Below are 26,977 nucleotides of genomic sequence, written 5' to 3'. Positions count from 1 at the left end.
GGGACGTGAAGGCTTCTTTTAGGCACAGCTACAGGGATTTCCTAGGGCAGTTAGGTAATTTTATCTATGATTGGCTTAAGTGAGTGGCAATTATGTTAGCATATTTCTAATTGGCTAGGGCTCACAAGGGCTGGCTAAGGCCGTAGCTTTTCCCTGTGGGGGCAGGCCTGGACAAGTTCCAGGCTGTGTTCTTCCTAGGCTGCTGTAGAGCTGTGGGTGGGGGGTTGGCTGGCTCAGGCCTAGAATACCTTGAGCTACTATTGGGGTGTTAAAGACTGATTGTCCTTTGTTCATGACTTCCTCAGAAACAGCCTGCTCAGTTGCGAGAAGCAGGGCCTGGTGCCTAATTTTTAACTGAGTTATTTGGAGCCTGTCATGATATTTGCCTGGCTTCCTGACTTCTCTCCAGGTTTCCTGGTGACCCCTCTCTTCTTCCTCCCAGTGTTGTCCCAGGCTGGTTCTCCTGTTTAACCTCTTCATGCCTACCTATTGGTCATTTCGCTCTTTATTGAAGCAATGAGAACAACACGTCTTCACAGTGTACAAAAAGATTATTCCACAGCACGGGAGAGGGTAGGAGAAAGGGGAGGAAGGGAGGGAAGCAGAGAAAAATAGTTAACTTTCTTTAACAGTTTAATTTGTTAACATTGCGTATGTGAGTCTTTCCGATTTTGATCTTCAAGGAGGTAAAGAAGCACCAAAGAGCCCTGCTGAGGATGCTAGTGTACCACATTGTCAGGATCTCAGAATGAGAGGACGCAGCGGATGCTGAAACACAGAAGAGCAGATACTGATGTCACTGACTTGTCTGTGTTCTCGAAGACAGCACAAAGCAATTACAGCATCTACCGTTTAGGAGAGAGAACGGCTCACCCATCTCCATTTCCCAGCTCTACTCTTGTTACTGCCCTTTCTCTGACAGACACTGAAAATATCTGTAATGGAGGCCAGCAAAGAACTGTCAATCATGAGATCTGAATGTAGCAATGAGAACCAGACAGTATGGGAACAGACAAACAGACAGCCCTGAGCTGTCAGGCCTCGGTTATGGGTGCATTTCACCCTGTGAGCTCATCCCCCTCTTCAGGTGGCCACTCACTGGTCTGCTGGGAACTGGAGTAGTAATTCTATTTTCTAGTTGTGAAAGGCTGTGTGAAGACAATCACTGGATTGCATTTTGAATTCGAATGTCAGTCTTTTTGTTGGTGGTGGTTTTCTCATCAACTGAGGTGTATGCTCTTAATAATTTCCAAATTCTAGTCATCAATAATAAGAGCAATGTACATTGTGCTCTCTATATTAGCAAGTTCCCTAGAGTACAAAGCATCCTAAATCTGCCATTCTAAAACATTCATAGTAGGGAAGTTTGCTCAGCTATTCTCCCTTTTATTTGATCTTTTAAGCAAAAACTTATTCCTGAGCAGTTCTCGCACTTGAGGTCTTGCAGTTGATGCTGGCATTGGAGATAGAAATGTGATAGCTGAGAATTCACCTGACAACTTAATTACCATTTACTGTCACATGTCATCATGAGGGTGGCAGAGAGCCGAGTGGGAGCATGGACTTTTCATAACACGTTGACTGAAAGTCACATGTAGGTCACCACACCCAGGAACATCTTACGTACACACACACAAGTGCGCATGCACACACACACACACACACACACATATGCACCACACACTTATCCCATTCACACAAATACTGACCAGTTTTCCTCTCGCAACAATTTGAATGCTTTGTTGACTTTTTCGAAAGGCAGCTTATGGGTTATAAGAGCGTCTATGTTGATTTTCTTTTGTATGTAGTCTGTTACTAGTTTAGGGATGTCGTCTCTGGTTTTATACCCTGTAGAAGGAAAAGACAAAAGTAACAGGATGTGAAAAATATCAGAGCTGACTGAAGGCTCCCACCATTGCCTATTTCGAAAACTATCGAAGCCATTTATTCATGGGTCCTTTTCCTGAGTGTCAAAGCTAATGGTGTGTTGCTAGCAGAATCCAGTTGCTGACAGAACTGTAATTGCCAGCGCTCCAGAAGAGCCCTACTACCTGTGCTCTCATGACTATCACCATACCCCATGTGCCTAAAGCGCTCCGTTGTCTTCAGGGCGCGAACACTTTCCTGCAGCTGATTGACCTGGGTTGCCAGACTCCTTTCCTCTGAGGCTCTAACATCAGCTGGAAGGTGAAGGTGGCAGGAAGTGGTTAGTGTCCTGGAAACAAAGCTGGGGGGTGAGGGGGTTCTGAGCATGACTGCACTGTGTCTCTTATTTCTGTCTTCCCTTTCACAGAGGAAGAGGAAAATTCTAGCACAGTCCAATTGAAGCTTACACACCCAAGGACGTAAGGACTTCCCAGAAGGCCTTGCCTCCTAAAAGGCCACAGAACCTCTCTCTGGGTAGCACCATTCTGGGGACCTCTAACTTACAGACTCGGCGGACATTCAGCATCCATACTGCAGAAACAATATGATATCTGACTACTGCATAATTGATTGATGTGCAGGGTTTTCACTAACCTGGAACCTGTCAGAATAACAACGGACAAAGGGCAGCCTCTGCAGCAGATTCTTTCATTCATATTAAAATAATTCCTCTTTTTAGGGAACTAGTTTTATGAATTGGTGAGATAACTGGCTATTAGTATCCGGCATGCCTCTTCAGCATGCCCTCGTGCCTTTGCACACGCACACACACTTGGTGTCATAAATAGATTAGGATAAATACACAGCACAGCAAGAAGGCACACATGGTGTCTGGGAATAAGACGCTTTCAAATTTCAACTTTGGGATTGGAGTTGCTGGTAAAAATCAAGGCCAAAAATTGAGGTCTGGAGATCTGAGAGCCAGGCACAAGGCTGGTCAATCAGATACCTGGAGCCAAACACGTTCAGGTTTCCAGCAGTTGTGTGGAACCCTAGGGTCCTTCTAAAAGCCTAGAAGAGCCTCTAAAGCAGCATAGTGCCTGACAGGAAACAGACCACAAAACTTCAGAATGTCAGGCTCATGAGAGGAAGGTGGCAAAGCCTCTTGTCTGAACAGAAGAGAGATTGGAACCAGCAGCCCAGTGATGGCTCAGCAGGCAATTCTTCCTCTGCTGTTTACTTCCCAGCTTCTACCTTACCAAGTGGGTACTATTCTTGCTGCAGACTGTATAGTCCTTGTGTTGAACCGGAAGGCTGTATCTGATAGCCCTTAGCAGCCACAGACGGTCTGCACCCTGTGGCACACAGATGAGGTCATCTTGGCTATCCAAAGCTCATTGCTTCCTATTTGATGTGAATTTCAGTTTCTTTTTCCTCTCACTCCGATAAAACTATCCTGACATGGGCTGGAGAGATGGCTCGTTGGCCGAGAGCACTTGTTTCTCTTCTAGATGACCTGGGTTCGATTCCCAGGACCTATATGGCCATTTACATCTATCTGTAACTCCAGCCCCAAGGGAGCTGATACCCTCTTCTAACCTTCAAGGGCACCAAGCACACAAGAGATGCATATACATACATGCAGGTAAGATACATGTAAAAGAAAAAAATATACTGACAAAAGCAAAACAAGCCTCTTTTTTGTGAAAGGTAATCACACACACACACACACACACACACACACACACACTGACAGCAACAGAAAATGGACAAAGATAGATGGTTAGCTATAAAGCAAAAGCCGAATCGATTCTGTTTAAGTAACCCCCAGCATTCAGTTACTTCTAAACAGTGCGGAGAGTGCAGCCCACCCTTCCATTTTCTGATACACTGTTTTCTACTTCTTCCCATCTTCCCCCACTGTCCCCTCCGAGGAGCATGCAGAGGATTCTGGGAAGAGAAAGGAAACGGAAAGGCTTACCTCCCATAATAGAAGATTTCAAGGTTCTCCCTGGGAGAAGCACCATTGGGTCAAAGGAGAGCTGTGAACCTGTTGGAGCAACTCCCATAATCACACACACTCCGTAGCTCATATTGCAGGACTTCAACGCTGAGACCTAAATGCAGACACAGAAAGGTTACTACCTTAGCAGCTCTGCTGCAATAACTTGTAACTTGTAGCAGGCCTGGTAGAAATGAAGGTCCTCTAAAGAAGCCTTTGACCCTCAACTGGATCAGTAGACTACTAAAACAAACAACCTCAAAGAAATGGGTATTGTTCCATGAACCACAGGCTAGGAGAGGAAAAGGGCACCAGCCAGCTTGGGCATTTGTCTCCTGGAGAAAGATCTCATAGTTGGAACAGCTTGCTAGCCCACCTTACAGGATGAGACTGAAGTGCAGACAGGACGGACCAAGGGCGGGTGGGAACAAACCTTGGCCAGGACTACTCAGTTGCGTGTATCTGTTTCAACTTTGCTCTCACTTCACAACCTGGAATATGGACTTGGGGGCTTCACTGGGTCCTTCCCAATGTGGCCACATTGATTAAATCTTTTTTTTTTTCACTTTTGATTTTTAGTTTGGTTCTTTAAATTGGCTTACTGAGGGTGAGTGGCCAGGCCACCTTGCGGTGCAGGCTGTGTTCTGCAAGTTTGATAACAATGCTAATGTGTGCTTTCAGGGAATATGTGGGAGACGTACTACGATCAAATAGCATGCTTAATATGATGCCTAAAGTAAGCTGTTTAAATTCATTAATATTAATATCATCTGTTTTTAAGATGAAGATATTATTAATCAGCTTGGAAGGCTGGTCTACAGATTAAATGGGATAGAATAGGCTACTAGCTCAGAACAGCGCAAGGCACGCCAGTGTGCTCAAAAAGGCTAGGTAAAAATGCATAGCCCTTCATCAGGACTGGACATATAGAGCTGAGCTTAGTATGGTGGAAGTTCTTGGTTCAGTTTGCAACACCCTTCCAAATAAAACAAACGGCAGTAAACTCTTGACTTTAGTAAGTTGGTGTGTTCGTGTAACGTGCTCAAGACACATACCATGGTTTCAATGAGGCCGATGGCCTCAAAGGCAAAGTCAACACCCACACCCGTCATTTCCATCACCACGTCCTGGACAGGCTTCTGGAGCTTTCTAGGGTTGAGACAATCAGTGACACCCAGGGCTCTTGCCCGGCGAAACTTCTGCTCATTGATGTCAACCCCGATGATTCTAGAAGCACCAGAAGCTTTGCAGGCCATGACAATGGCTGAGCCAATCCCTCCGAGTCCAAAAACCACGCAGGTGGAGCCAGGGGTGACCTGCAGTTTCAGAGGTGATCTTGTGTTAGTAGGAAATGAAGAGGGGGTGGGGGAGGCCTCTTTGGTTTTGTCCATGACGGAAGGAGCCTTCTGGCCATGTGGCTCCCCGTTTACCCTGTAGATAGTCACTGAAAACAGCTCAGATGTGTCCTTACCTGTGCTGTATTAAACACAGCTCCGAAGCCCGTGGGCACCTCACAGCTCATGATACAGACTTTCTCCATGGGAGCAGTATCATCGATCTTCACCACGGCAACTTCGTCTACCACAGTATACTCCGTGAAGGTGCTGGTCCCGTAAAGATGATAGATTTTCTTCCCTCTGCAGGTAAATCTGCTGGTTCCATCCAACATTAATCCCGTCGGAGAGAGAATACTACTCCCCAGACAGAGCAACAAAGAAGAGAAAAGACATATTCAGGACTGAGTCAACCTCTCTCCCGAGGAAAGCAAATGAGGTGAGAAGTCAAAATGGGAACTAACTTCTCTTTCTCACAGAGGTTGCCCTTCGGGTGGAGGCAGTAGATGCATTCTCTACATTCTGGAAGAGGAAGCATTAAAACTTTATCTCCTGAGGAAAAAGAATAGAGAAAGTTATGCCAGCTCAGGGGAGGCCTGAAATACAGTCAATACCATTGGGAACTGGTTAGAGCAGGTGCTATCAATTTGTTGCCGAGGAGCGGCGGCATGGTATTTGAAGTTAATTATCATTCCTCTATGGGGTAAAAAATTTCAATTTTAATATAAATAGACCTGCAAGATTAAAAAGAATTCAGATATTTGCAACTTGTGGCATTGAGGTTCAAAGACATGAGGTAGCCACGTCTAAGATTGAAATCAGTCTTTGTGGTATACGAGGCTTGTCTGTTTGGCTCAGTGTTCCAGGAGAAAAGTAGAATCTGTGCCTACTGATATTCATTGGAAGAATGAATCATATACATGCTAAATTAGAACCAGCACTCATTATGAGGTGCTGTATTATGCTAGAACTTGAGGAAAGGTGGCCTGTGCCCTTCATCCTATTCTGTCATTAAGTAGCTAAATTAATCAAAGGAATTGACCTTTTTCAGAGCATTGCTTCATAGGTGATTGAGATCAGTCTGTGCCCTGCCCTGAGCTACTCCGTATCACGTAAAACAATGGTTTTCAGACCGATTGCCACGAAAGATGACTTTACAAGCAGCTTTTGAGAAAGGAGGGAACTGACTGCTCCTAGGACACCATCCAGAGGTCTCAACCCTCAGAAAGCCTCTGCTTATTGGCTTGTCTTTCAGTTTCTCAGCTTTCCCTCTTAGGTCCCCTGCAATGCCTTGCCTCTGTAACCTACAGATATAACCGTTCTGTAGTTCCTACCCTCAACATAGCCACAGATGTATCTACCGTGTGCTGCGAGCCATGTGGTCAGAGTTAATATTCGTAATTAGGATGGGAATGGAGCAACTCACAGGTGCCTCAGCCAGGGCTTGCAATCAAGGCGATCAGGAACGCCTGGCAAGTTCCTGCCAACCAAACTGCTGTGCCGCGTGAATTTACTGTTAGTCAGTACATTCTGACATCATGGGAAGGCACGGATATGTTCACTCGTATTCCTGGCATAGCATGCTCACAAAATAGGTAAAACAAAACAAAACAACAACAACAAAAAATCTATGACAAACTTTTTGTGAGAATAAAGTGATGTCATCAAGTGTTTGAACCATGAAGGCCTGTAGTGTGGGCAAAGGAAATACAAAGTCTAGGAGAAACTCTTACACGTGATACTTCTCTGTTTGTACTTTTGAAAAGTCAGTGCAGACACACGTGTGTGTGTGTGTGTGTGTGTGTATCGAAAAGGGCTCATGTTTTATGTTTGCCAATGTTGTGATACAGTGTATATATTGTAATTCTTAGTTTAATTTTGGGTAGAGTGGTGTGAGATAATATCCATAGAGATGAATGGGTAAGAATTCTTTTAGACTTTTGTGGTTAAACATAAAATTGGAAGAATATGAATATTCTATTTTTCCATGAAGGGAATTGAACACAGCCTTGTACAGGATAGGTAAGAAGGTAAGTGTCCTGAACTCTGTCTTCATATGGGCTCTGAATCCCAGGTTGCCTATTTCTGTAGCTGATGTCTGGATGCAGATTAATGGTTTTGTCGACATATGGTGCGTTCTGAGGTCTTTATGTTACCTCGGGGGAAGAGTCAGAGTAGGAATTAGGACAGGAATTGGTGCTACGTTGTAAAAAATGGAATTTACCTCTGGGTAGAGACAGGCCCTTGTCCCTCCCTTTAAAGCTAATATACAGGGAGCAGCTGGGACCCACAAGAAGGTGGGTTCATCTGAAGGTGCATGCCTTTCCTTTCTGACACACCTGAAACCCAACACCATCCCTACTGTACCCACCATGAGTTTGGAGTCTGCTTACCCTTCTGAGACCAGTCTGGAAAGACATAGTTATTTCTTCTTTTTCTCTCAGATGCTGGCTGTATCCTAAGGATGCTCTCACACCCTGTAATCAATGCTTTGGGATTCCCTACTCCTTTCTCTAAAGCTCCTGTCCTCAACCTGCGGCTGTCTGTGTCCAGGGGGCTGACCCCCATGCTGCCTTGGTTCAAGCATCATGACTTTCCTTCCTTCTCGTCTCCACTTCCCCTCCCCCTTCCAGTTTGCCTGCCCTGGGGCTTCCTTTTAAGCTCCAATAAACTGTCTTCATGCTTCTGTTCTTTGTCCTAAAGCTTATTTGTGATTTTTCTTAAATTCTTTCATTAATAAAATTAAGAACCTCAAGAGAGAACCTTGATTTTCCAGTTACCATTTGATATCATATGATAGCTCTGCTGGGGCTCCATGTGATTTCTGATAACACCTTTCCCTGCCTCTTAATTTCTTTCTTCCTTCCTTTCTCCCTTCCTCTCTCCCTCATTCCCTCTCTCCCTCCCTCTCTCTTTCTTTCTTTTGATTTATTTATTTATTATGTATACAGGGTTCTGCCTGAGTATATGCCTGCATGCCAGACGAAGGCACCAAATCTCATTACAGATGGTTGTGATTTACCAAGTGGTTGCTGGGAATTGAACTCAGGACCTCAGGAAGACCAGCCAATGCTCTGAACCTCTGAATCATCTCTCCAGTCCTGCCTATTAATTCCTTAAGTGACAGAAAAGCGAAACCTCTTCCTGCATCCCTGGGTAGCATCTATATCACGTCTAGTTACCTACCTGGCTTCACGGTAGTTACGCCTTGTCCGACACTCTCCACAAGCCCAGCTCCCTCATGGCCCAGGATGGCAGGAAGTGGCATTTTGTCTTTCCCTTCCACGATGTGGTTATCAGTACCACAGACCCCAGAGAATATAATCTGAAAAGATGATCAAATACATTGAGATAAAATGCCTAGTGACAGAAAGACAAAGTCACTGTGTACACATGAATATATGGATCCTGGCATTAAATCTTTAATTTGTATGTTTAACTTGGAGTACTTGTGTGTTGGATGGTTTTTGTCAACTAAACCAAACCTAGTATAAGTGGGGAAAGAGAAAGTTAATTGAAAAAAAAAATTCTTCCAACAGATTGGCCTGTAGTAAAGTCTGTGGGGCATTGTCTTGATTAATAATTGAGGTGGATGAGTCCTTCCCATCCTGGGCTGGTGGCCCTGGCTTGTATAAGAGAGCAAGCTGAGCAAGCCATGAGTGAGCAATCCAGTAAGCAGCGCTTCTCCATGGCCTCTGCTTCAAGTTCCTGCCTCCAGGTTCCTGCCTTGATTTCCCTCAGTGATGGTGTGTGATCCGAGAGGAGTAAAATGAGATAAATCCTTTCCTTCCCAAGTTGCTTTTGCTGATTGTTGTATGTTGTTTGTGTTCTGACACACAAAGCTTGCCTGGCGATCAGAGGGAGGAGCTAGCCACTTGTTAACCCTAGAGGTCAGGCAGTGGTGTCATACACCTTTAATCCCAGCACTTTGGGAGGAAGCAGGAAGATCAGGACACCCTGGGCTATATGGGTTTGAGCCAGTCTAAGAGAGAAATAAAGCCGAGCTTTGGTGGTGCACTAGGGAGGGTGGAGATGGATCTTGCTCCCCATTTGGTCTGAGAGTTTGTAGAGGTAAGAAGTCTCTAGGGGCTGCTGCCCTGCTTCTCTGATCTTTCAGTTTTCAGGCTAATATCTGACTCTGGATTTTGATGAATCAGACTAAGGAGGCTCGTGCTTCAGGTCATCGTGTGTTATCACAGCAATAGAATCCTAACTAATACACCAGGAAAACCAAAAGAAGCCCCTAGTGGGAGAGGGAAGAAAATGTTGTAAAGGAGAAGGATTAATAGGATGTAGGTGAAAACAGGATTAATGAGTGTAATGTCTGCATTACTCTCTGTGGTACAGATCACACTACTGTGCCGTTCGTGAGCCAGGCAAGGGCCTGGAGATTAAAGGAACATACAAGAGACATGGGTTATTCGTGAGGAGATAATGCCAAATGCCGTTTATTCAAGCTTAGGAAAAACTTTATACACCTAGCTGCTGCACAGTGGAATTCCCCCCAGGCAGGTGGAAAATTACCAGGCCCAAGATGGAGTAAACAAAGGCCCTATAGCTAACCACCAGGGGGACAGAGGGAGCACAGGAACAAACAGGATGTTTAGCTGGAAATTGCAATAAGTTGTCTGGCCAGAAACTCCTCAAGATAAACCCCGGGAGGAGGGGTAGGCCCGTGGGCCCTAGAAGTGAGGAGGGAGGTTTAAGTGTAGAGAGAGATGGGAAGGTAGGGCAGAGTAGGGGGTGGGGCAGGGATAATTAACACTAGGATATTTTAAAAAGCTATATGGAAACCTATTATCTTATAAACTTCCTCAATGTGTGTGTGTGTGTGTGTGTTTCCCCCTAGATACCATAGGTTGCCAAATAAAAAGTCCAGTGCCAGTGCCAATGCCAGGTCTGGGGATATCTCCCCCTTGAATTATCTGTCTTGAGTGACTTGGAGACCCCTTCAGACAATATAAGCTGTGGTGATGGCTCTTGGTTGCTGACCAGGAACCTGTTGGTAAGCTCCTGCTACTGAAAACACCACGGTCATGGAAAAGTCAAGCGGGTGCTGACTGGGCTGCTTTCGCTGCGCTCATTTGCTTTCATGGTCCCGAAGGTTCTCTGTGTGCTACTGGGAGAGAAAGGTCATCAACAGTTTTATCTGCGAACTCTGCAAGCGACAATAATGGCCAACCTGGTAGGATGCATCCATAGGTGTGGGGGTGGCATAAATGCTACGGGGGTCACCAACCACTTTCTCATTGCATTTCTGGTCCACTCCATAGGAAGAAACACAGGCCTGGTACTATAAATCTGGCCTAAACCCCATGGTTGGGGGTTCATAGGCTCTAGAAGCAAACCTATTCCTATTGTTTTATTGCTAAAGGGACAGAGTATCAACCTGCCCTCTAAAGACAAACATGTATACTCCTCGATTAGTGCATCTCTCAGACCTTCAGAGAAGTTCCTTTGTGCTGTGGATGACAGCTAATGAAGAAGCTCACAGCTGGTTCAAGTGCAGAGAGTATGTACGGCACTCTTTGCCGTCAGTGGGACATCTTTCTCACACACCTCCCCAAGGCCGGGGCCGTATTGTGGAAGAGGGGCTGGAAAGATAGTGAGAGCCAGAGGTTGAGGAAGCCAGGGAGAAAGAGTGTCCTTTGGACATGACAGGACGGATGCACCCGTGAAGTCACAGTGGCTGTGGTCGCCCGCACAAGATGAAGCCACTTAGCATCCCAGGAGAGAAGGGTTCCCAAGCTCGCGCCTAGCTGAGGAACAACTGACAGTTGGTGGCTGCTATGTGAGCCAGTTTTCTTTAGGGGGATGGTCCTGGGACGGCCAACCGTGCTCCAGTGGGTGGCCCCACACCGTGCGCATGTGAGCAGCATAAACTGGTGCTGTGAGCCACGAGCATTATATAATAAAAGTACAGCTGATAGATCACTAGACAAACCCACAAGTGTGCACCTTATGGGGAACCTGATTTGCAAAGCTTTGGGAACACCTATCTTTTGGATAGTCACTGTCAATTCTGTAGAAATGTTGTGAAGCCACGGATTTCCCCCTCCCATAAAGGGATTCATCCCAAAATATCCCAGCAGTGGATAAATCCTTCTGCAAACCCGGCTTATCCTGCACTGGTAACTGGATGACCTCTTCCACACCTTGGAGCCCTGGTATGGAAGCATTCACTCAGTCAAACCTTTGTTCTCAGAGTCAAATCTTCATAAAGCCAGTCCCCCATAATTATCCTTATTGACAGGGCTTATTGGCAAGAAAGGAGCCCTAGGCAGGAGGCACTGAACAGAGAGACAGTATGTCTGCTCTTACTAATTGATAAACAGGTTTGGGTAGCCCTGAGTTCTTTAACAGGCAACTCAGGAGAGTATGACCTACTGGCCTTTGTTCTACCCTAACAAACTATTAATATTCTCTACTTACCTTCACCTTTAATTTGACACAAGTCTTAGTCTAGGTAATTAGCTGTTTGAACTTTTACCCCTAAAATGTACAGGACAAAAGCTTAGCCCCCTAAACCAGCCCCAGAAACTGGACCCAGTGAGCTACTAAGAAGAAAAAGGACATGAAGAAGGGAGAGGATGGGGATGTGGGCAGGGGTGAATATGATCAAAACATATTTTATGCATGCATGAGGCTCTCAAAGAATCAATACAATTGTTATATTAAAATACCGGGTCATAAAATTATTGAGTCTTGCAGAGAAAAATAGGTTACAACTTCAAGTGACATCATTGTGCCCACAGAACACAACACGTAGTTTCTCTTGTCCTCATAATTTTGCCCTGACTGCCTTAACTTGGCCAACATCACTAAATTCTTTCTGGCACTTTGCTACAAACTGCGGGATGTGGTCAAGCATACAGCAGGAACTTTAGGGCATGTCTTGTTACATGAACTCACAGGGAGGGAAGCCTGGGTGACATTTTGATGTTCCTCCTGAATTCCATGCCAAGCAGTAAAACAATCTAAACCCCAAGCCTTTCTGTGCTAGCTTTCCCGTCCCCATTCCATGTGCTGTTTCACGATACCAACTAACATGCAAAAGGGAACCGGAAAGGCCCTTGAAGCCATCTCCAAAGGTTCTTCTGCATTATACAGCTTTCTTGTTTTTTCCTCTTTGCAACAGGTTTCTTTCTCTAACTGTTCCAGTTCAAAAAAGGTCACTTAGTTGTCCTCCGGGGCACAGAGATGCCACAGCTGGATGGAGCTGGTGGCCAGTCAGATCAGTTTCAGACTGCATATTTCCCTTGGAACATGTTGACAGAGCTAACAAGTTTTATCTAGACATTCTCTTTATTTTTGTTATTTTTTTTTCTGGCCCACAGAAATTGATCCTTGGAACGTTCCAAATTCTTTGTAAAATTGCTCTTTCGCTTTGGCAATCTGCTCACTTTGATGTTATTTTCTTTATTCCTTTGGGCTCTTCCCGGATGGGAGATGTTTATCTGTGTGTTTTCTTGGTCTGTTTGTTCAGGCCATTGATCCAAGCAGTTACCTGGTGATCCCATCCCTCTCTGTCCTTTTGTTTACTTGCTGTTCCTAGTTGCCCCACAATCCCGTCTCTCTCTGCCCTTTTTCTTGTTTGCTTGCTGTTTTCAAATGCCCTCTCTGGTTGGTCTTAAGGGAAATCAGTCTAGTCTGGTCCACGGCTTTAGATTTGCAGAGATTCAATGATGTCAGAGTGAACTATTAATTGCATCTTTGCCTGGTTTTCTGTGTTGAGTTTGCTGCTGCTTGCTCACAGAGTTTCCAGGCCTCTCTTAAATGCTTATCACCAAGATCTTGGGTATGGTTTGGGTGTGGTCTGCTTCGTGAGAGGTTCACATGCTAGACTCTTGCTCCCCAGCCTAGCAAGTATTGAAAATCAGCAATGTCTTCGATGCATGGGTCAAGAGCACTACCCTCATGAATGGCTTAATGGGAACTAGATTGAGAGGCTTGTGAGAAGATTCATCAGTTAAGAATGCTTTCTGTTCCTGCAGAGGACCTGAGTTTGTTCTTAGCACCGAAGGTGGGTAGCCCACAACTGTCTGTCTTTCCAGCTTCAGTGTATTTGTGGCTTCTAGGGGGCACCAGTACACAAGTACACACAGACACACACAGATAAACATACACACTTTTAAAATGAAATGCATCTTTAAAATGGATTAGGTCTCATGGGATGTGTTAGGTCCAGCAGTCCCCAGCATAATAGCACGTATAATAGTATAATAGTGGAGGGAGGTAGTCAGCTTCATATGAAGCCATGAATCCACAGCTTCTATCTTTATGAAGAGAGAAACCAGGAGCTTCCTCCTTTCCATGCCCCCTCTTTCTCTCTCATAGAAAGGCACAGCAAGAAGCTGAGCATCTATCTATCTATCTATCTATCTATCTATCTATCTATCTACCTACCTATCATCTATCTATCTATCTATCTATCTATCTATCTATCTACCTATCTATCATCTGTCTGTCTATCTATCTATTTATCATCTATCTGTCTGTCTATCTATCTATCATCTATCTATCTATCTATCTATCTTTCTATCTATCTATCTATCATCTATCTATCTATCTATCTATCTATCTATCTATCTATCTATCTATCTATCATCTCTATCTATCTAAGCCAGTATGAGAGTTTTCATGAGAACTAGGCATGCTGGCTTCCTCATCTAGAAGACTTCCAGACTCTGGAACTGTGAGAAAGTAAATCTTCTCTAAAACACATGCATGATGGTATTCTGTGATGGTGGCCGGAGCAGACCCTGGTAAGGTGGCCCTGTCTAGAGCAAACTTTTCCTACCGTTGAGAATGGCAGAAGAAGGTGGGCAATTAATCCCTAGTACCTAGATCTGTCGTACCTGGAGTGGAGAACCTCCCAGGGAACCAGTGTGGGAGGGGCCTGTGCCTCATAGCCACTCCCACTGCAGCAGAGCAACTGCTTTCCTCTGAGTCTCTTGTCTCCTGATGTAACAGAATGCCACCGATTATGTCATTCTGACCCTATCGGTTTATATGGCTCACAACTGTGGAGTCTGATGAATCTAAGAGCATGGTCTCTCACCCAACAAAGGCCCACCATCTATTACAACATCGCAAACAACAGGTGGGTGTGTGTGATATAAGGAGGTAGGTGGGAGCAGAATCATGCTTTTATTAGGAACCTGTAAGAAATGTCTTCGTACAGGAACAGCTTTAATCTGTTCATGAGGGCCAAGGCCCCACGATCCACACACTTACTTCTTAGAGACATTGTCCTGGAATCTTTATAGTGGCAACCACACTTTAACACAAGTTTGAGAGGACACCTACAGCCACCCAATAGTTATATATCAGAATAGCTCTGTAACTGTGGAAAAGCAAGCCTTAGGAACCAACAGTTGTGTTGATTTTCACCAATCTTACTTTGTGTGTATATGAGTTATGCGTGTGTGAATGAGCTTTCCTGTGTGTGTGTTTCCTGTGTGTATGAGAGAAAGAGAACTTTGTGTGTGTGTGTGTGTGTGTGTGTGACAGAGAGAGATAATTTCCTGTGTGTGTATGTGCTTGTGGTGTTTCTCTCTCTCTCCCCGCCTTCTGTGTGTTTGTGTGTGTGTGTGCGCACACACACCCACACATGCACCAGAGGTTGAAGACCAGATATCTGTCCTCGTTTGCTCCTCTGTATTTTTGAGATATGGCTCCCCACTGAAACAGAGGCTCATCATTTAGGCTTCACTGGTTGACCAGAAAAGTCCAAGGGATTCTCCTGACTCTCACTCCCAGTTACAAATGTCTGCCTCTTGCCTGGATTTTATGTGACTTCACTGGTCCCTCCCCAGTCTGATTTTCAAATCCAAAAATCATTAGTATTTTAAAAATATTACCGACCACTTAGTATTTATCTGTCTTAGGTTTGTGACATTTTAACAAAATGCAACAACCTCATTATTACTAGACACTAATATCAATCTGTATAAATCATAGTAAGTCTTAACTCTCTTTAATATAGATACCATTTGTTTCCTAAATTAAAAAAAAATCATTGTAAACACACACATATATGCATCCATATCTACTCAATGTTATCACCAATTATATTTACCTTAATTCGGACCTCGCCGGCCTTAGGGGGATCAACTTCAACCTCCTCAATGGAAAGGGGGGCATTGGTTGTCCAGGCAACAGCTGCCCGGCATTTGATGACCTAGATGCATGGAAAAATGAAGTGATGACGTGTGTTATTGCTAAGGAACAAGAAGCAGGTGAGATAAGGAGCCCGGTTCCCCTCTCCTGCCTGGAGCAACCGTCCTGTTTGTCTCCTTTAGAGGCGGAAACAGTCTACTTATTCATTGGGAACAATCTCTTGTATCTTTTACGTTTTGATTAAAATAAAATTTTAAATAAAATGTTATAATGTGAGTGAGTTCACATATACATGCTTTTAGCTCCAGAGAACTGATTGGAATTCTTAGTTGATTTCTCTGTATTTAAAATGCCACAAAGTACCAATGTTGGTTTATGAAGCCCAGTTCTGCTCTCTGAGCTTAAATTCCTGCCTTGTATTTTCTACCATTGCTTACTTACCGGGAGATTAGACTCTATCAGCAAAGAACCTGGTAAGAAAAGACCAGCAGCACCTTGAAAGTAACACTAGAAACACTGCCCCTCCTACTTTTCTAGCCCAAGTCCATCCTAGTGAAATAGAGCATAGAACATTTAATTTGCCATTATAACTGACTTCCTCTGTCTTATAACATGGCTTCATTTTAGTTTGCAAATCTCCAATCTTTGCTTTTCTCTACTGATTTTCCTTTATTAATAGATATTTTAGAGATAAGTATTTAAACATTATACTCTTTATAAACTTTTCAGGATTGATTAAGCTGCTTATCTTTTGAACACAAAAATAAAGGGAAAATGAGAACACAGCCCCCTCCACTATCACTAATTATGCAATTCCCCAAGTTTTGGAAACTCATAAGGGACAGCATACGCGCAGTGCAATGGATGAGCCTCACCCTGGGAAAGCTACCTCCGTGATCACAGTATTTTCCATTGGGGCTAAGTTTCTAAGCTGTTTCTTTAAATGATAACAGTTCTCATTTTATTATGATTTTCATAGAGATTCTTCTAAAACTGATTTGCAAATTACCAGGAGTTCTTCCTTTATGCAAAGCATGCTCTCAATAGACCCGTAATTAGCAAAGCGTATCTGCTACCAATTATGACCATCCAGCAGACCGCATTCCAGGAGCTAACCCTGACTTACACTGCTGGGTGTTTTCATGGTGAGGCTGGCTTGCTCCATCTTTGCTTCTGGCTGGTTCAGAACTGAGGTCCTCTCCGTCTCTAGTGCTCACCTCCTAAACTGAGTACTGATGTCTTCTTACGCTCCAGAGTGACTCAACCACTGTGCATTAACCTGAGAGGGAGGGGAAGGGAAAGAAAGAAATGAAAAATCAAAAGATGGAAAAAGGAAGGCAGACATGAAGCCAGGAAGGAAAGATGGGTGAAGTATAAACAGGAAAGGAAAGGAAAGTATTGTTTTAGATGGAAAATGAAGAAAAAGATGAAGGAAAAACATCAGCTATTCCGATTCACGTTTGCCCATCGTGTCTTCTGATCCCGATACAACTGCTATCGACTTGTTCTTAATCACGCCTTTCCGTGCAGAGACTGAACTTCCTAAAGAATTATAGATTAGCTTGCCTCGAGGTTTGAACACTGTTTCCTGGTTCAGATGTTTTGAGTCTGGGCATGGGCAGGGATGGAATTATAAGGAGATGTAAGGAGAGATAAGGAGAGATGTACAGAACTGTGAGGAAAGAGAAGAATTTAGAAAGAGAAGGACAGATTGGTGAAGGATGCTCGGGTAGGGGCGAGTGTAAGAGGAGGAATGAAATCAAACAGGTTGTAGTAGATCCACCTGCCTTTACCTGCCGAGTGCTGGGAGTACAGGGCTGTGCTACCAAGCCCGGCAGATTTTAACACTTTGAAAGGAAAACACATCAGCCCTTAATGCAAATGAGAAAACAAGAACCATCAAAAACACACACACATTAGGTTTTCACTGGCACAATCAATGAAACACATTTTTTTTTTTTTTTTTGTGATAAATCTTTCCTAAACATATAGGTACTTACCCCAGACAGGGAACAGATACTGGAGGAACGGCTGCTCCACAGTCCAACTTGTTGAACTACTGAGTTTTTATTTGGGTTACTAGCTGGAGTGAATGAAGCATGATTAATGCAATCCCAGAGACAGAAATTGGGGTTCAGCCTGAAGGTCAGAAAAGCAAAGCAGCCAGTCACTGCCTTTTACTTCCGCCTCAGTCCAAAATGGTGATCCTGCCTCTAGGAATCTCAGAATGAGACTGTGTGAGAGAGATGTCTCCTCCCATTTTATATTCCTCTCAAGGGCTGGAATTAAGGGTGTGCACAACCACTGCCCAGGCCCGGTTTCTATGGCAAACTAGTGTGGCTAAAGGATTAAAGGGATTAAAGGTGTGTGCCCCCACTGCCTGGTCTGTAAGGCTGGCTATTGGGGCCGTTTTACTTTTCTGATCCTCGAGCAAGTTTTATTTATTAAAATACAAATGAAATGCCACTACAAGTGGAGTGTTATTTGCAACAACAAGGATGACTCAAAAGTAGCCTCATCACCAAGCTGCATCCCCGGAGCGCTCTGCATAGCTTGCACAGCACAGGGGTGGAACAATCCCGGAGACCTCTCCATAGCTTGCTGGTCAGTTTCTCTTGAGCAGCTGCTTATGGCTTCCACAGTCCTGGGGAACCCCAAGCTTCAGTTTTCCCAGACTTGTGATGCTCGCTCGTTAGCTAATGAGTTTCTGGAGCCTCTCCTCTCGCTCCTGGAGCAAGCAAGTGTTTCAGTTCAGAGAAAACTGTTCTACTACAGAGACTTCTCACATTAATGCCTGCAATGACGCCTGACTTCACTTTTGATATTTGCAGCGGCTTTCAAGTCCCTGCGCATCCCTGTTCCTTTCATGTCTTCCACGTGACTAAATGTATGACGAATCTTCCACAGTCTCCATTAATGCTGTTGGCCACGCCTCCCCTTGATCTTTGAAATCATTTATGTACCTTCTTGACAGTGTCTGACTCTCCCCAGCAAGCCCCATTTTGTCAGTAATTTTTTTCCTCCCCTTCTGGCACATGTATGGCCTCACCCGTCCACATTTGAACCAATTCTATGTGAAAATTACAGCCGGTCTGTAAGAGTGGTGGCCACTGGTACCTGCAAGCATGGGTTTCAGCAATGATCAGCACAGCCAAGGTCCTATTTTGCCTTGCTAATTGGCCCTGCTGATTGTTCATGAACTTGTATTTTGAACTGTTGCCTTCTGGCTAATGTCTGTGGGTGTGTTGCCACCTGTAGGCGAGCCTGCATTTGGAGCTAGGCTGCTTATTGCTGCATCTGCTGAATATTATGAAGTCTCTTTTACAGATTCTAGAAGCAAGGCACTCACCACAGTATGACTACAAAAACGTGGTGGCTAGAATAGGAAATGCCTCTTCGAGGCTCATGAATTTGAACACTTGATTCACGGTTGTTGGCATTTGGAGGAGGTATAGAACCTTCAGGAGGGTGACTCTTGCTGGAAGAAGTACACCACAAGGGCTTTTGTTTGTTTTGCTTTATAATATGACTCGGCTTCTTGTTCTACGTCTTTCTCTGTATCTCTGTGCCTCTGCCTGTATCTGTGTCTCTGTGTCTGTCTGTGTCTGCCTCTGTCTCCATCTCTCACTGCTTCCTGAATGCATCTCTCACCCTGTCCTTCCTTCCTCAGCACGATGGACTCTCCCTCTGGAACCATGTGCTAAAATGCTCCCCTCTCTTCCTTAAAGGGCTTCTGGTCACGCTGTTCTATAACAGCAACAGAAGCATATTGATCACAGGTGAGTGTGGAGCAAGCCACAGTTCAGAGTAGCTTTATGGAGGAAACAACTCTGGAGGGCACGGGTAGCAAGCTCAGAAGACGGATGCTTTTAGAATACGGCATCAGTTGCTTTACTCTTCATTGTGACAGGAACATCTGACAGATTAAAAAGGGAGGGGCTGAGGGCTGAAATGGCTCTGTCTGTGGTGGGCAAGGCTGTCATTCAGCATGATCACATCTCAGCAAGCAGGAGGCCGAAACACGAGCTTAAGCATAACATAAGACAGAGAAGGTCCCTTACTTTGTAGAGCAACCATTGTCACAGGGAGGACGCCACCAGATGATGGTCTGATTGGAGGCTCTGGGAAAGAGCTTACTTGTGAACGGAAGCTCCTCTCTCTCAAACAAAGTACATTAATAATTCAAAAAGGCTGCATGATCATATTGGAAATCCAAAATCTACTAGACCATTATTATCCATTAGAAAAATAAAAAGGGCACCAATTGGGGTTGCACCTCAGTGACCTCAGCTGATTCTAAATTAACTTTAACATCTGCTGACTTGTTAATCCTACTGCTCAAGTAACAGCTTTACGTGGAGTCTTGGTACGTTTAAATGTGGTACCTTACACCTGGGGGTGCCACTAAACTTAAACTTCAAACTGTTACACTGTAGTGCAAGTTACCAAATGCGTAACAGAGGAGAGGGTGGTATTCCTTGCTTTAGTTGTCAATACAGTTGTCTTGCATAAATTCCGGAGAGTTACAGCTCGAAACTATCTCATCTAAAAACAAGTCAAAGATTGGGTACCCACAACTCCTCTTATGTCTAATTAAAATAATAAACATAGCACAATTAGAATTAAAACCATTCCTTCAAGGACTGTGACCCATTGTACAAAAGCCCCATGGGGGAAGCGATAGTTAAGATGCACTGTTTCTCCTTCATTCTCTGACTTGGGCTTCTTGGTCTTCACAGTGTAGAAACTGTGAGAGCTGACATGGTGAAAGATATGCATTTTCTCTTGGCTTCTAGCTCCTAATACAGCCCCCCCCCCGACTATTATTTTTTGAATGATGAGCATGATATACAAAGAGTGCCTTAATCCCTGAATATTTTAGGGTTTTGGAGAATTTTTGTTCTACTCAAGCAACTTAATGGGACTTCTGATAGTTTCAGCAGGACGAAGGACAATTGGTCACCAGAAACCATGTTGTGAGTAGGGACTCTCAGTTTTGCTTACCATCTTACCTGGGTGCTGGGAGGGTGCACTTCAGTTTGACTCTCTCCTGTTCCCAGGAAGTATCTGGACCTTGCCCTGTTTCCTTTCATTTAGTTATTTATTTTCATATTTTAAAATATCCTTTAAAATTAACCTGAAATGGTTCTCTGAGTTCTTTAATCTAGCACAGCAAAGGATCAGGCCTGAGGAAAGGTCACTGGAACAGCTTATTTGCTGCCATCAGAGAGATGAGTAACCTATCATCCACTGGCTTTGATTGACATCCGGCGTAGGAGGCAGTTTCATGGAACTGCACAGTGGGCTCTGTGCTTGTCTTGAGTAGTTTGTGTCAGAACTGAATTAAACTGTAAGAGACCATGCAGAGCTGGAAAATTGCTCAATATAGAAAACTGACATGTTGAATGTGAGAAAAACCCATGCTTGTTATTAGAGATTAATATCTAAAATTAAATACCCAAATAATCAATATAGATGAGCAGATGAATTATACCAAAAAATCTCAAGAGAAAAATTATACAAATGGCCAATTAATACATAAATAACTATTCACTATTTTTAGTCATTAAGGAATGAAAATCAAAATCACACTGAGATACTTTTACATCTCACCTCAGTCAGAGTGGCTATCATTGGAGAAAACAGACTACAAACCAATTGCTGCAAGGATACCCCGACTATAGATCCCTTACACTGTGGGCAGGAATGTAGATTGGTGTAGTCACTATGGAAATCGGTATGAAGGGGCTTCAAAAAGAATTGCCATGTGATCTGGCTCTCCTGTTCCTGGATATATTCTCAAAGGGCTCTAAGTAAGTACACCACAGAGATGTTTGCACATCCATGTTTACTGAGGTACTGTGCACCGTACTACAGATATGGAGCCAGTCTAGATGCTCACCAACAGATAGCTAGATAAAGAAAATATGATATCTATCTATCTATCTATCTATCTATCTATCTATCTATCTATCTATCTATCATCTATCTATCTATCTATCTATCTATTACTATCACCATCTATTTACCTTTTACCTATTAGCTACCATTTGTCATCTACTATCCTTTCTATCTATCAATCTATCTATCTATCTATCTATCTATCTATCTATCTATCTATCTATCTATCTATCCATCCATCCATCCATCCATCCATCCATCTATCTATCTATCTATCTATCTATCTATCTATCTATCTATCTATTACTATCACCATCTATTTACCTTTTACCTATTAGCTACCATTTGTCATCTATCTATCTACCTATCTATCATCTATCTACCTATCTATCATCTATCTATCTATCTCTATCATCTATCTATCTCTATCTATCTATCAATCTATCTATCTATCTATCTATCTATCTATCTATCTATCTATCTATCTACTATTATGCCATTAAGAAGAATGAAATTGTGCCATTTGCCCCAAAATATATAGAGTTGGAGGTCACGTTAAGAGAAATAATCCAGACTCTGAAAGACATTTGTTACATGGTTTTTCTTTTTCTTTTTTTTTTTTTTTGTTTTTCGAGACAGGGTTTCCCTGTAGTTTCTAGAGCCTGTCCTGGAGCTAGCTCTTGTAGACCAGGCTGGCCTCGAACTCAGAGATCCACCTGCCTCTGCCTCCCGAGTGCTGGGATTAAAGGCGTGCGCCACCACCGCCCGGCTACATGGTTTTTCTTATTACAGAATCTTGGCCAAAAGAAAGAGTGTTGAAAGCAGGAGGAGGACTGAAGAGGGAGATGGCCAGTAGGAGTAGGAACAGAGTCAGGGAGGGTAATGGGAATGAATCGTATTAAAACACATTATAAACAAATCTGACAAGGTCACAATGAAAACCATAATTTTGTATAATTAACCAAAACTAATAAGAAGCAACATTGGACTAAACTCTAGTCTAATAAACTTGACTTTGGTACATATTCCATACCCCATTTCCCTGGATAGTTCATTATCTTTGTGTAACACTTTTGTAGCTATCCTTTTTTTTTCTTGTATAAGAAATATGTTTACTTGAAAGAACAGTAAACTTCTCAACTTCTGATAGAAGAACAAAAACACCTAGGACAACCAAAACAATCCTAAATAATGAAAGAACTTCTGGAGGTATCAGTACCCCGGATTTTACAGTATACTATAGAACTATAGTAGTAAAAACTTCATGGTATTGGCTTAAAAACCAACACCTTGATTAATGGGAACGAATTGAAGACCCAGACATAAATCTACACACCTATGGATACCTGAATTTTGATAAAGAAGCCAGAAAAACACACTGGAGAAAGGAAAGCATCTTCAACCAATGGTGTTGGTCAAATTGGACATCTGCATGTAGAAAAATACAAATAGATCTATACTTATCAACCTGCACAGCATTCAAGTTCAAGTGGATCAAAAAATGTACCAGCATAAAACCAGATACATTGAATCTGATAGAAGAGAAAGTGGGGGAATAGCCTTTAACGGCCTGGTCCAGGAAAAGACTTTCTGAACAGATACTAAGATCAGTAATACATGGGACTTCATGAAACTGAAAAGCTTCTGTAAAGTTAAAGACACCATCAATCAGAAACAGCAGCAGCCTACGGAATGGGAAAAATTTTTTACAACCCTATATTTAATAGAGGGCTAATATCCAAAATATATAAAGAAATTAATATGTTAAAACCCAACAATCCAATGAAAAATTGGGGGTATATATCTAAACAGAATTCTCAATAAAGGAATCTCAAATGGCTGAGACACATTTAAAGAAATATTCAACATCCTTAGCCATCATAGAAATGCAGATCAAAACTACTTTGAGATTCCATCTTACATCTGTCAGAATGGCTAAGATCGATTACATAAGTGACGGCTCATGCTGGCAAGGATGTGGAGCAGGGGAACAACCCTTCATTGCTGGTGGGAGTGTAAACTTGTACAGCCACTATGTAAATCAGTTTGGTGGCTCTTCATAAAGTTGGGAATCAATCTATTCCAAGATCCAACTACACCACTCTTGGGCATATACCCAAAGGACACTTCATCCTGCCACAGAGACACTTGCTCAAACATGTTCATTGCTGTTCTATGCATAATAGCCGGAATCTGGAAAAAACTTAGATGTCCCCCAACAGAATAATCGATAAAGAAAATGTGGTACAGTTTCACAATGGAGTATTACTCAACTGTTAAGAAAAATAACATCATGAAATTTGCAGGCAAATGGATGGGATGGAAAAAAATATCTGGAGTGAGGAAACCCAGACCTAGATTTTATGGGTGGACTGGGATTGGGTGGGGACAGGATCAGAAGGGATCAGGTAGGAGCAGATAGAATGGAAAGAGGGAGTGTGGAAGAGATGGCTGGAATGGGGGACCATGTGGGGGTCAGTGTGGAAACCTGGTGCAGTGAAAACTTCCTGGGATCTATGAGGGTGACCCTGCTGAGGACTCCTGGTAATGGGAATATGGAGTCTGACCTGACCATTTCTTGTAGCCAGGCAGGGCTTGTAGTGGTGGGGCTGGGTTGCATTCAGCTGAGTTGTTGGGGGGAGGGGTAGAGCGGGGAGCCCTGGAGGGGTCCTGTGGAGATTCCCAAACAACCCAGGCTGATGCTAGGGCAAAGGGTTGCTCTGTGAAGGCTGGCATGGGGCCCCATTGCTGAGATCTGCATCCACACAGCTCATGGAGAATGTGTCCAGGATGAACTGGTGCCTGCAAGAAGCCTTCACCCCTCTTTGGTTGGGGAAGGTGCTCTGAACTCTGCAGGCTACTGAAAGAAAACATGGACAGCAACCCAGCTCCCCTCCCCCCCCCCCAAAATGCTCGACCTACAATCTGTGCTGTGTGCAAGATGTGCTAGGGCAATGGTGGCACAGAACTTGTTGGGGTGGCCAAGCAATTTCTGATTTAACTTGAAGTCCATTCCACAAGATGAGCCCATGCACACACTGCCTGGATGCTGGGAACTGGGGACTGGATATCCCAGAGACACAGGGTAGAACCAAACACGACTTGTCAACAACAACAACAACAACAACAAGAAAAGAAATCAATGAAATGATTCCTAACAATATTCTGTTCTATTCATATATCAGTCTGTCGAAGACTGCGACACATTGGGCTGTGTATGTTGAGGACCAGCCTCAGCAAAATCACCTCTTACCAGGGTAGGGGTGGGAAAATAAAGACAGAAACCACAAGCCAGTATCTGGAGGGAGTTTCAGGGATTTTTCAGATCCTGAAATCACCTGCATTTATTTTTTCACAGCTTTAATACCAAATATAAACTGGAGGAGAAGGTAGCAAAGGCTTAATTAACATGATAACATGACTTCCCATCATCAGCATTCTGTTGCCTAGGTAACTAGGTAGCGGGATGACCCAAGTCACCTGTACTCAGGTATACTTGGTCATGTAGGCAGAAAACAGCCTCTCCCCAGGTGACCCCATAGTTACAGTGGAAGGAGCAAAAGTACATTGACATATTCTGACCACCTGTCAGGATGGTGCCGAGCTTTCTTAACTTCAGAAAGGGTCCAGGCAGCCACCTCCTGCACTAGAAGGTGTGATTAAGCCTTGTTATTCCCCAAACCCTCTGACTGTCAGATAAGGAGGGAAATGGGCCTGCATTTCTCGGCCAGTCATCATCAGAGAACCTTCCTTTGGCAATGGGTGGGATCTGATGCAGAGACCCGTAGACAGACAAAATGTTTCTCACTTCACAGAATAATAATGAGAGGATGTGGAAGAGGGGTTCTATGTCAGGCATTGTTAGGACATTGCCAGTCTGCAGTTCACAAATAATTCTGAGTTGGTTCCTCCTAATGGGAGCCACTTGTTTCTCACACATGACACAGTTACATTAGATAAGAACTTATGCATTAGAGAATATCTTTTAAGCAAATAAAAAGAAATTACACTCTTTTTCCTGTTTAAAAGACTGTAAATTATTCTGATATAGTGTTAAATATGGAATTTGTATTGTAATACATAAAATATGATTTAAAAGAAATTTTAAATCCTTTCCAGCAAAAGAAAGTAAAAGTTTATATATGTGTATCTTTGAGATGTAAGAAAGACCCTAGACAAAGCAATATATAATATATATATGAAATTTACATATACTATATATATATGTATGTTCATGTATGTGTTTATGTATGTATCGGAGGTGAAACTTGCTGCTCAGACTCTCTTCTTTCCCTGTTTAAGAGCTAAATGCCCGTGATGCCAGCTAAGACCATCTTAAAATGTGATGGCCTTAACTAGCCTGTTAACTAGGGCAGGGTTTCTATCCCAATGTTGTGTAACTTCTTTGATCTTATCTCTGGGGGTGGCTCTCAATCATCTATTGGTTCCTATTGGGGTGTTGTAATACCAAGCTCCTATTCTAAAGGCGCCTGTACTCTTGGAAAATTATGGGGTTCTCAGTAAATTATCCACTTGTATATCTTCTAACTTCCTCTCATACCCCACTTCCCTTAGGGTAATGAATAGGCCAGACCAAATATAGGTTCTTTCATCCTTTGACCAAACCTCTCACTGCCCAGCCTCTATGGGGCAGGGTGGGTTACAGGATTCACACCCTTTTCTCATAGTCATACATATTCTAGTTCTTGGGGTCTAGTTCTTGGGGTTGAATTTCCCTGGGCCTGACAAGAACCCGAGGGCCTCTGGGGAGCAGAAGATGGCTTCTGATTCATGCACAGAGGCCTTCAGAAGACCTGGCGTGTGGGGCATCCCCTAAGTCCATCATGCTTTGGGTGTCTCTGGAGAGCTGAGCACAGTTCACAGGAGGATGAGATACGCGGGTGCTGTTTCTTTAGGAATTATGTCCCATGACTGGGAAACAAGTCCCTGCAATGGGTATCTCTGAGACTATTGCCTAGAATACCACCTCTCTATCTCTATCTCTGTCTCTATCTCTATCTCTATCTCTATCTCTATCTCTATCTCTATCTATCTCTATCTATCTCTATCTCTCTCTCTCTATCTCATCTCATGTCTTTCTCCCTCTCCCTCTCCCTCTCCCTCTCCCCCCCCCTCTCTATCTCTCTCTCTCTATCACCTTAGAAGGCCTCTCTCATGAGGCCCTAAAAATGTCCTGTACCAACAGCTCTGGTCTTTTCCCAGACACCTGAACGGGCAAAAAGAACAAATGTTCAGGTTCTTTTATTTTTCTTGAGCCTCGTGTTGGAAGGAATGTCTTGCTAACTGGCAGACTCAGTCTATGTCCTCAGGAATGGAATGTCTATTAAATGAGCAGAAAGGACACAGAAACCAAAAAACAGATGGCGGGGAGGTCTCCAGCAAAGCCAGGGTGGAGTTCTGAGAATGGGGAGAGCTGAGTGGTCTCCACAACAGGGACACGCCTGAAGGAGGCAGTGGATGGCAGAGCCAGGAGCTGGGACTGCCCTGGACTTGCAGCTGTGGTGCCACTGTTGAAGCCAAGTCATCCAGATCCCTGTGTGACACTTGGTTCTTCTGGCTGAAGCCTGGACCCTTGAGAATCCAAAGAGCCCCTTCCTTCTTAGTGCCCAAGTCTGTCACCCTTATGAGCGTCATTGGGGAAAGCAGAAGGTAAAGGAAGAGAGGAAAAAAGGAAGAGAGGGAGGAGCTGCCGAGGAAGGCAGACACTTAGGAAAAAGAGCAAAAAGGAATG

At 43.7% G+C, this 26,977-nt stretch overlaps 1 protein-coding gene and 1 non-coding gene across 2 annotated transcripts; both read right to left on the bottom strand.

Moving 5' to 3' along the window:
- Positions 1–487: 487 nt before the first annotated feature.
- LOC119801252 (alcohol dehydrogenase 1-like) lies at positions 488–16,489 on the bottom strand. Its single transcript, XM_038311740.1, has 9 exons — positions 16,451–16,489; positions 15,284–15,385; positions 8,389–8,527; positions 5,667–5,754; positions 5,340–5,559; positions 4,924–5,184; positions 3,848–3,983; positions 1,710–1,848; positions 488–768 (listed from the first exon to the last, which is right to left on the bottom strand). The coding sequence occupies exons 1-9, from the start codon at positions 16,487–16,489 to the stop codon at positions 744–746; spliced, it is 1,149 nt and encodes a 382-aa protein (XP_038167668.1). The 3' UTR covers positions 488–743.
- Positions 16,090–16,250, bottom strand: LOC119801541. Its single transcript, XR_005283227.1, has one exon. It is a non-coding gene; the product is annotated as a U1 spliceosomal RNA (small nuclear RNA).
- Positions 16,490–26,977: the final 10,488 nt, after the last annotated feature.

The sequence above is a fragment of the Arvicola amphibius genome, chromosome 14, assembly GCF_903992535.2.
Source record: "Arvicola amphibius chromosome 14, mArvAmp1.2, whole genome shotgun sequence".
Classification (NCBI taxonomy): Eukaryota; Metazoa; Chordata; class Mammalia; order Rodentia; family Cricetidae; genus Arvicola; species Arvicola amphibius.
Note: the sequence above shows the minus strand (reverse complement) of the source record. Positions and strands in the feature narration are given on the sequence as shown.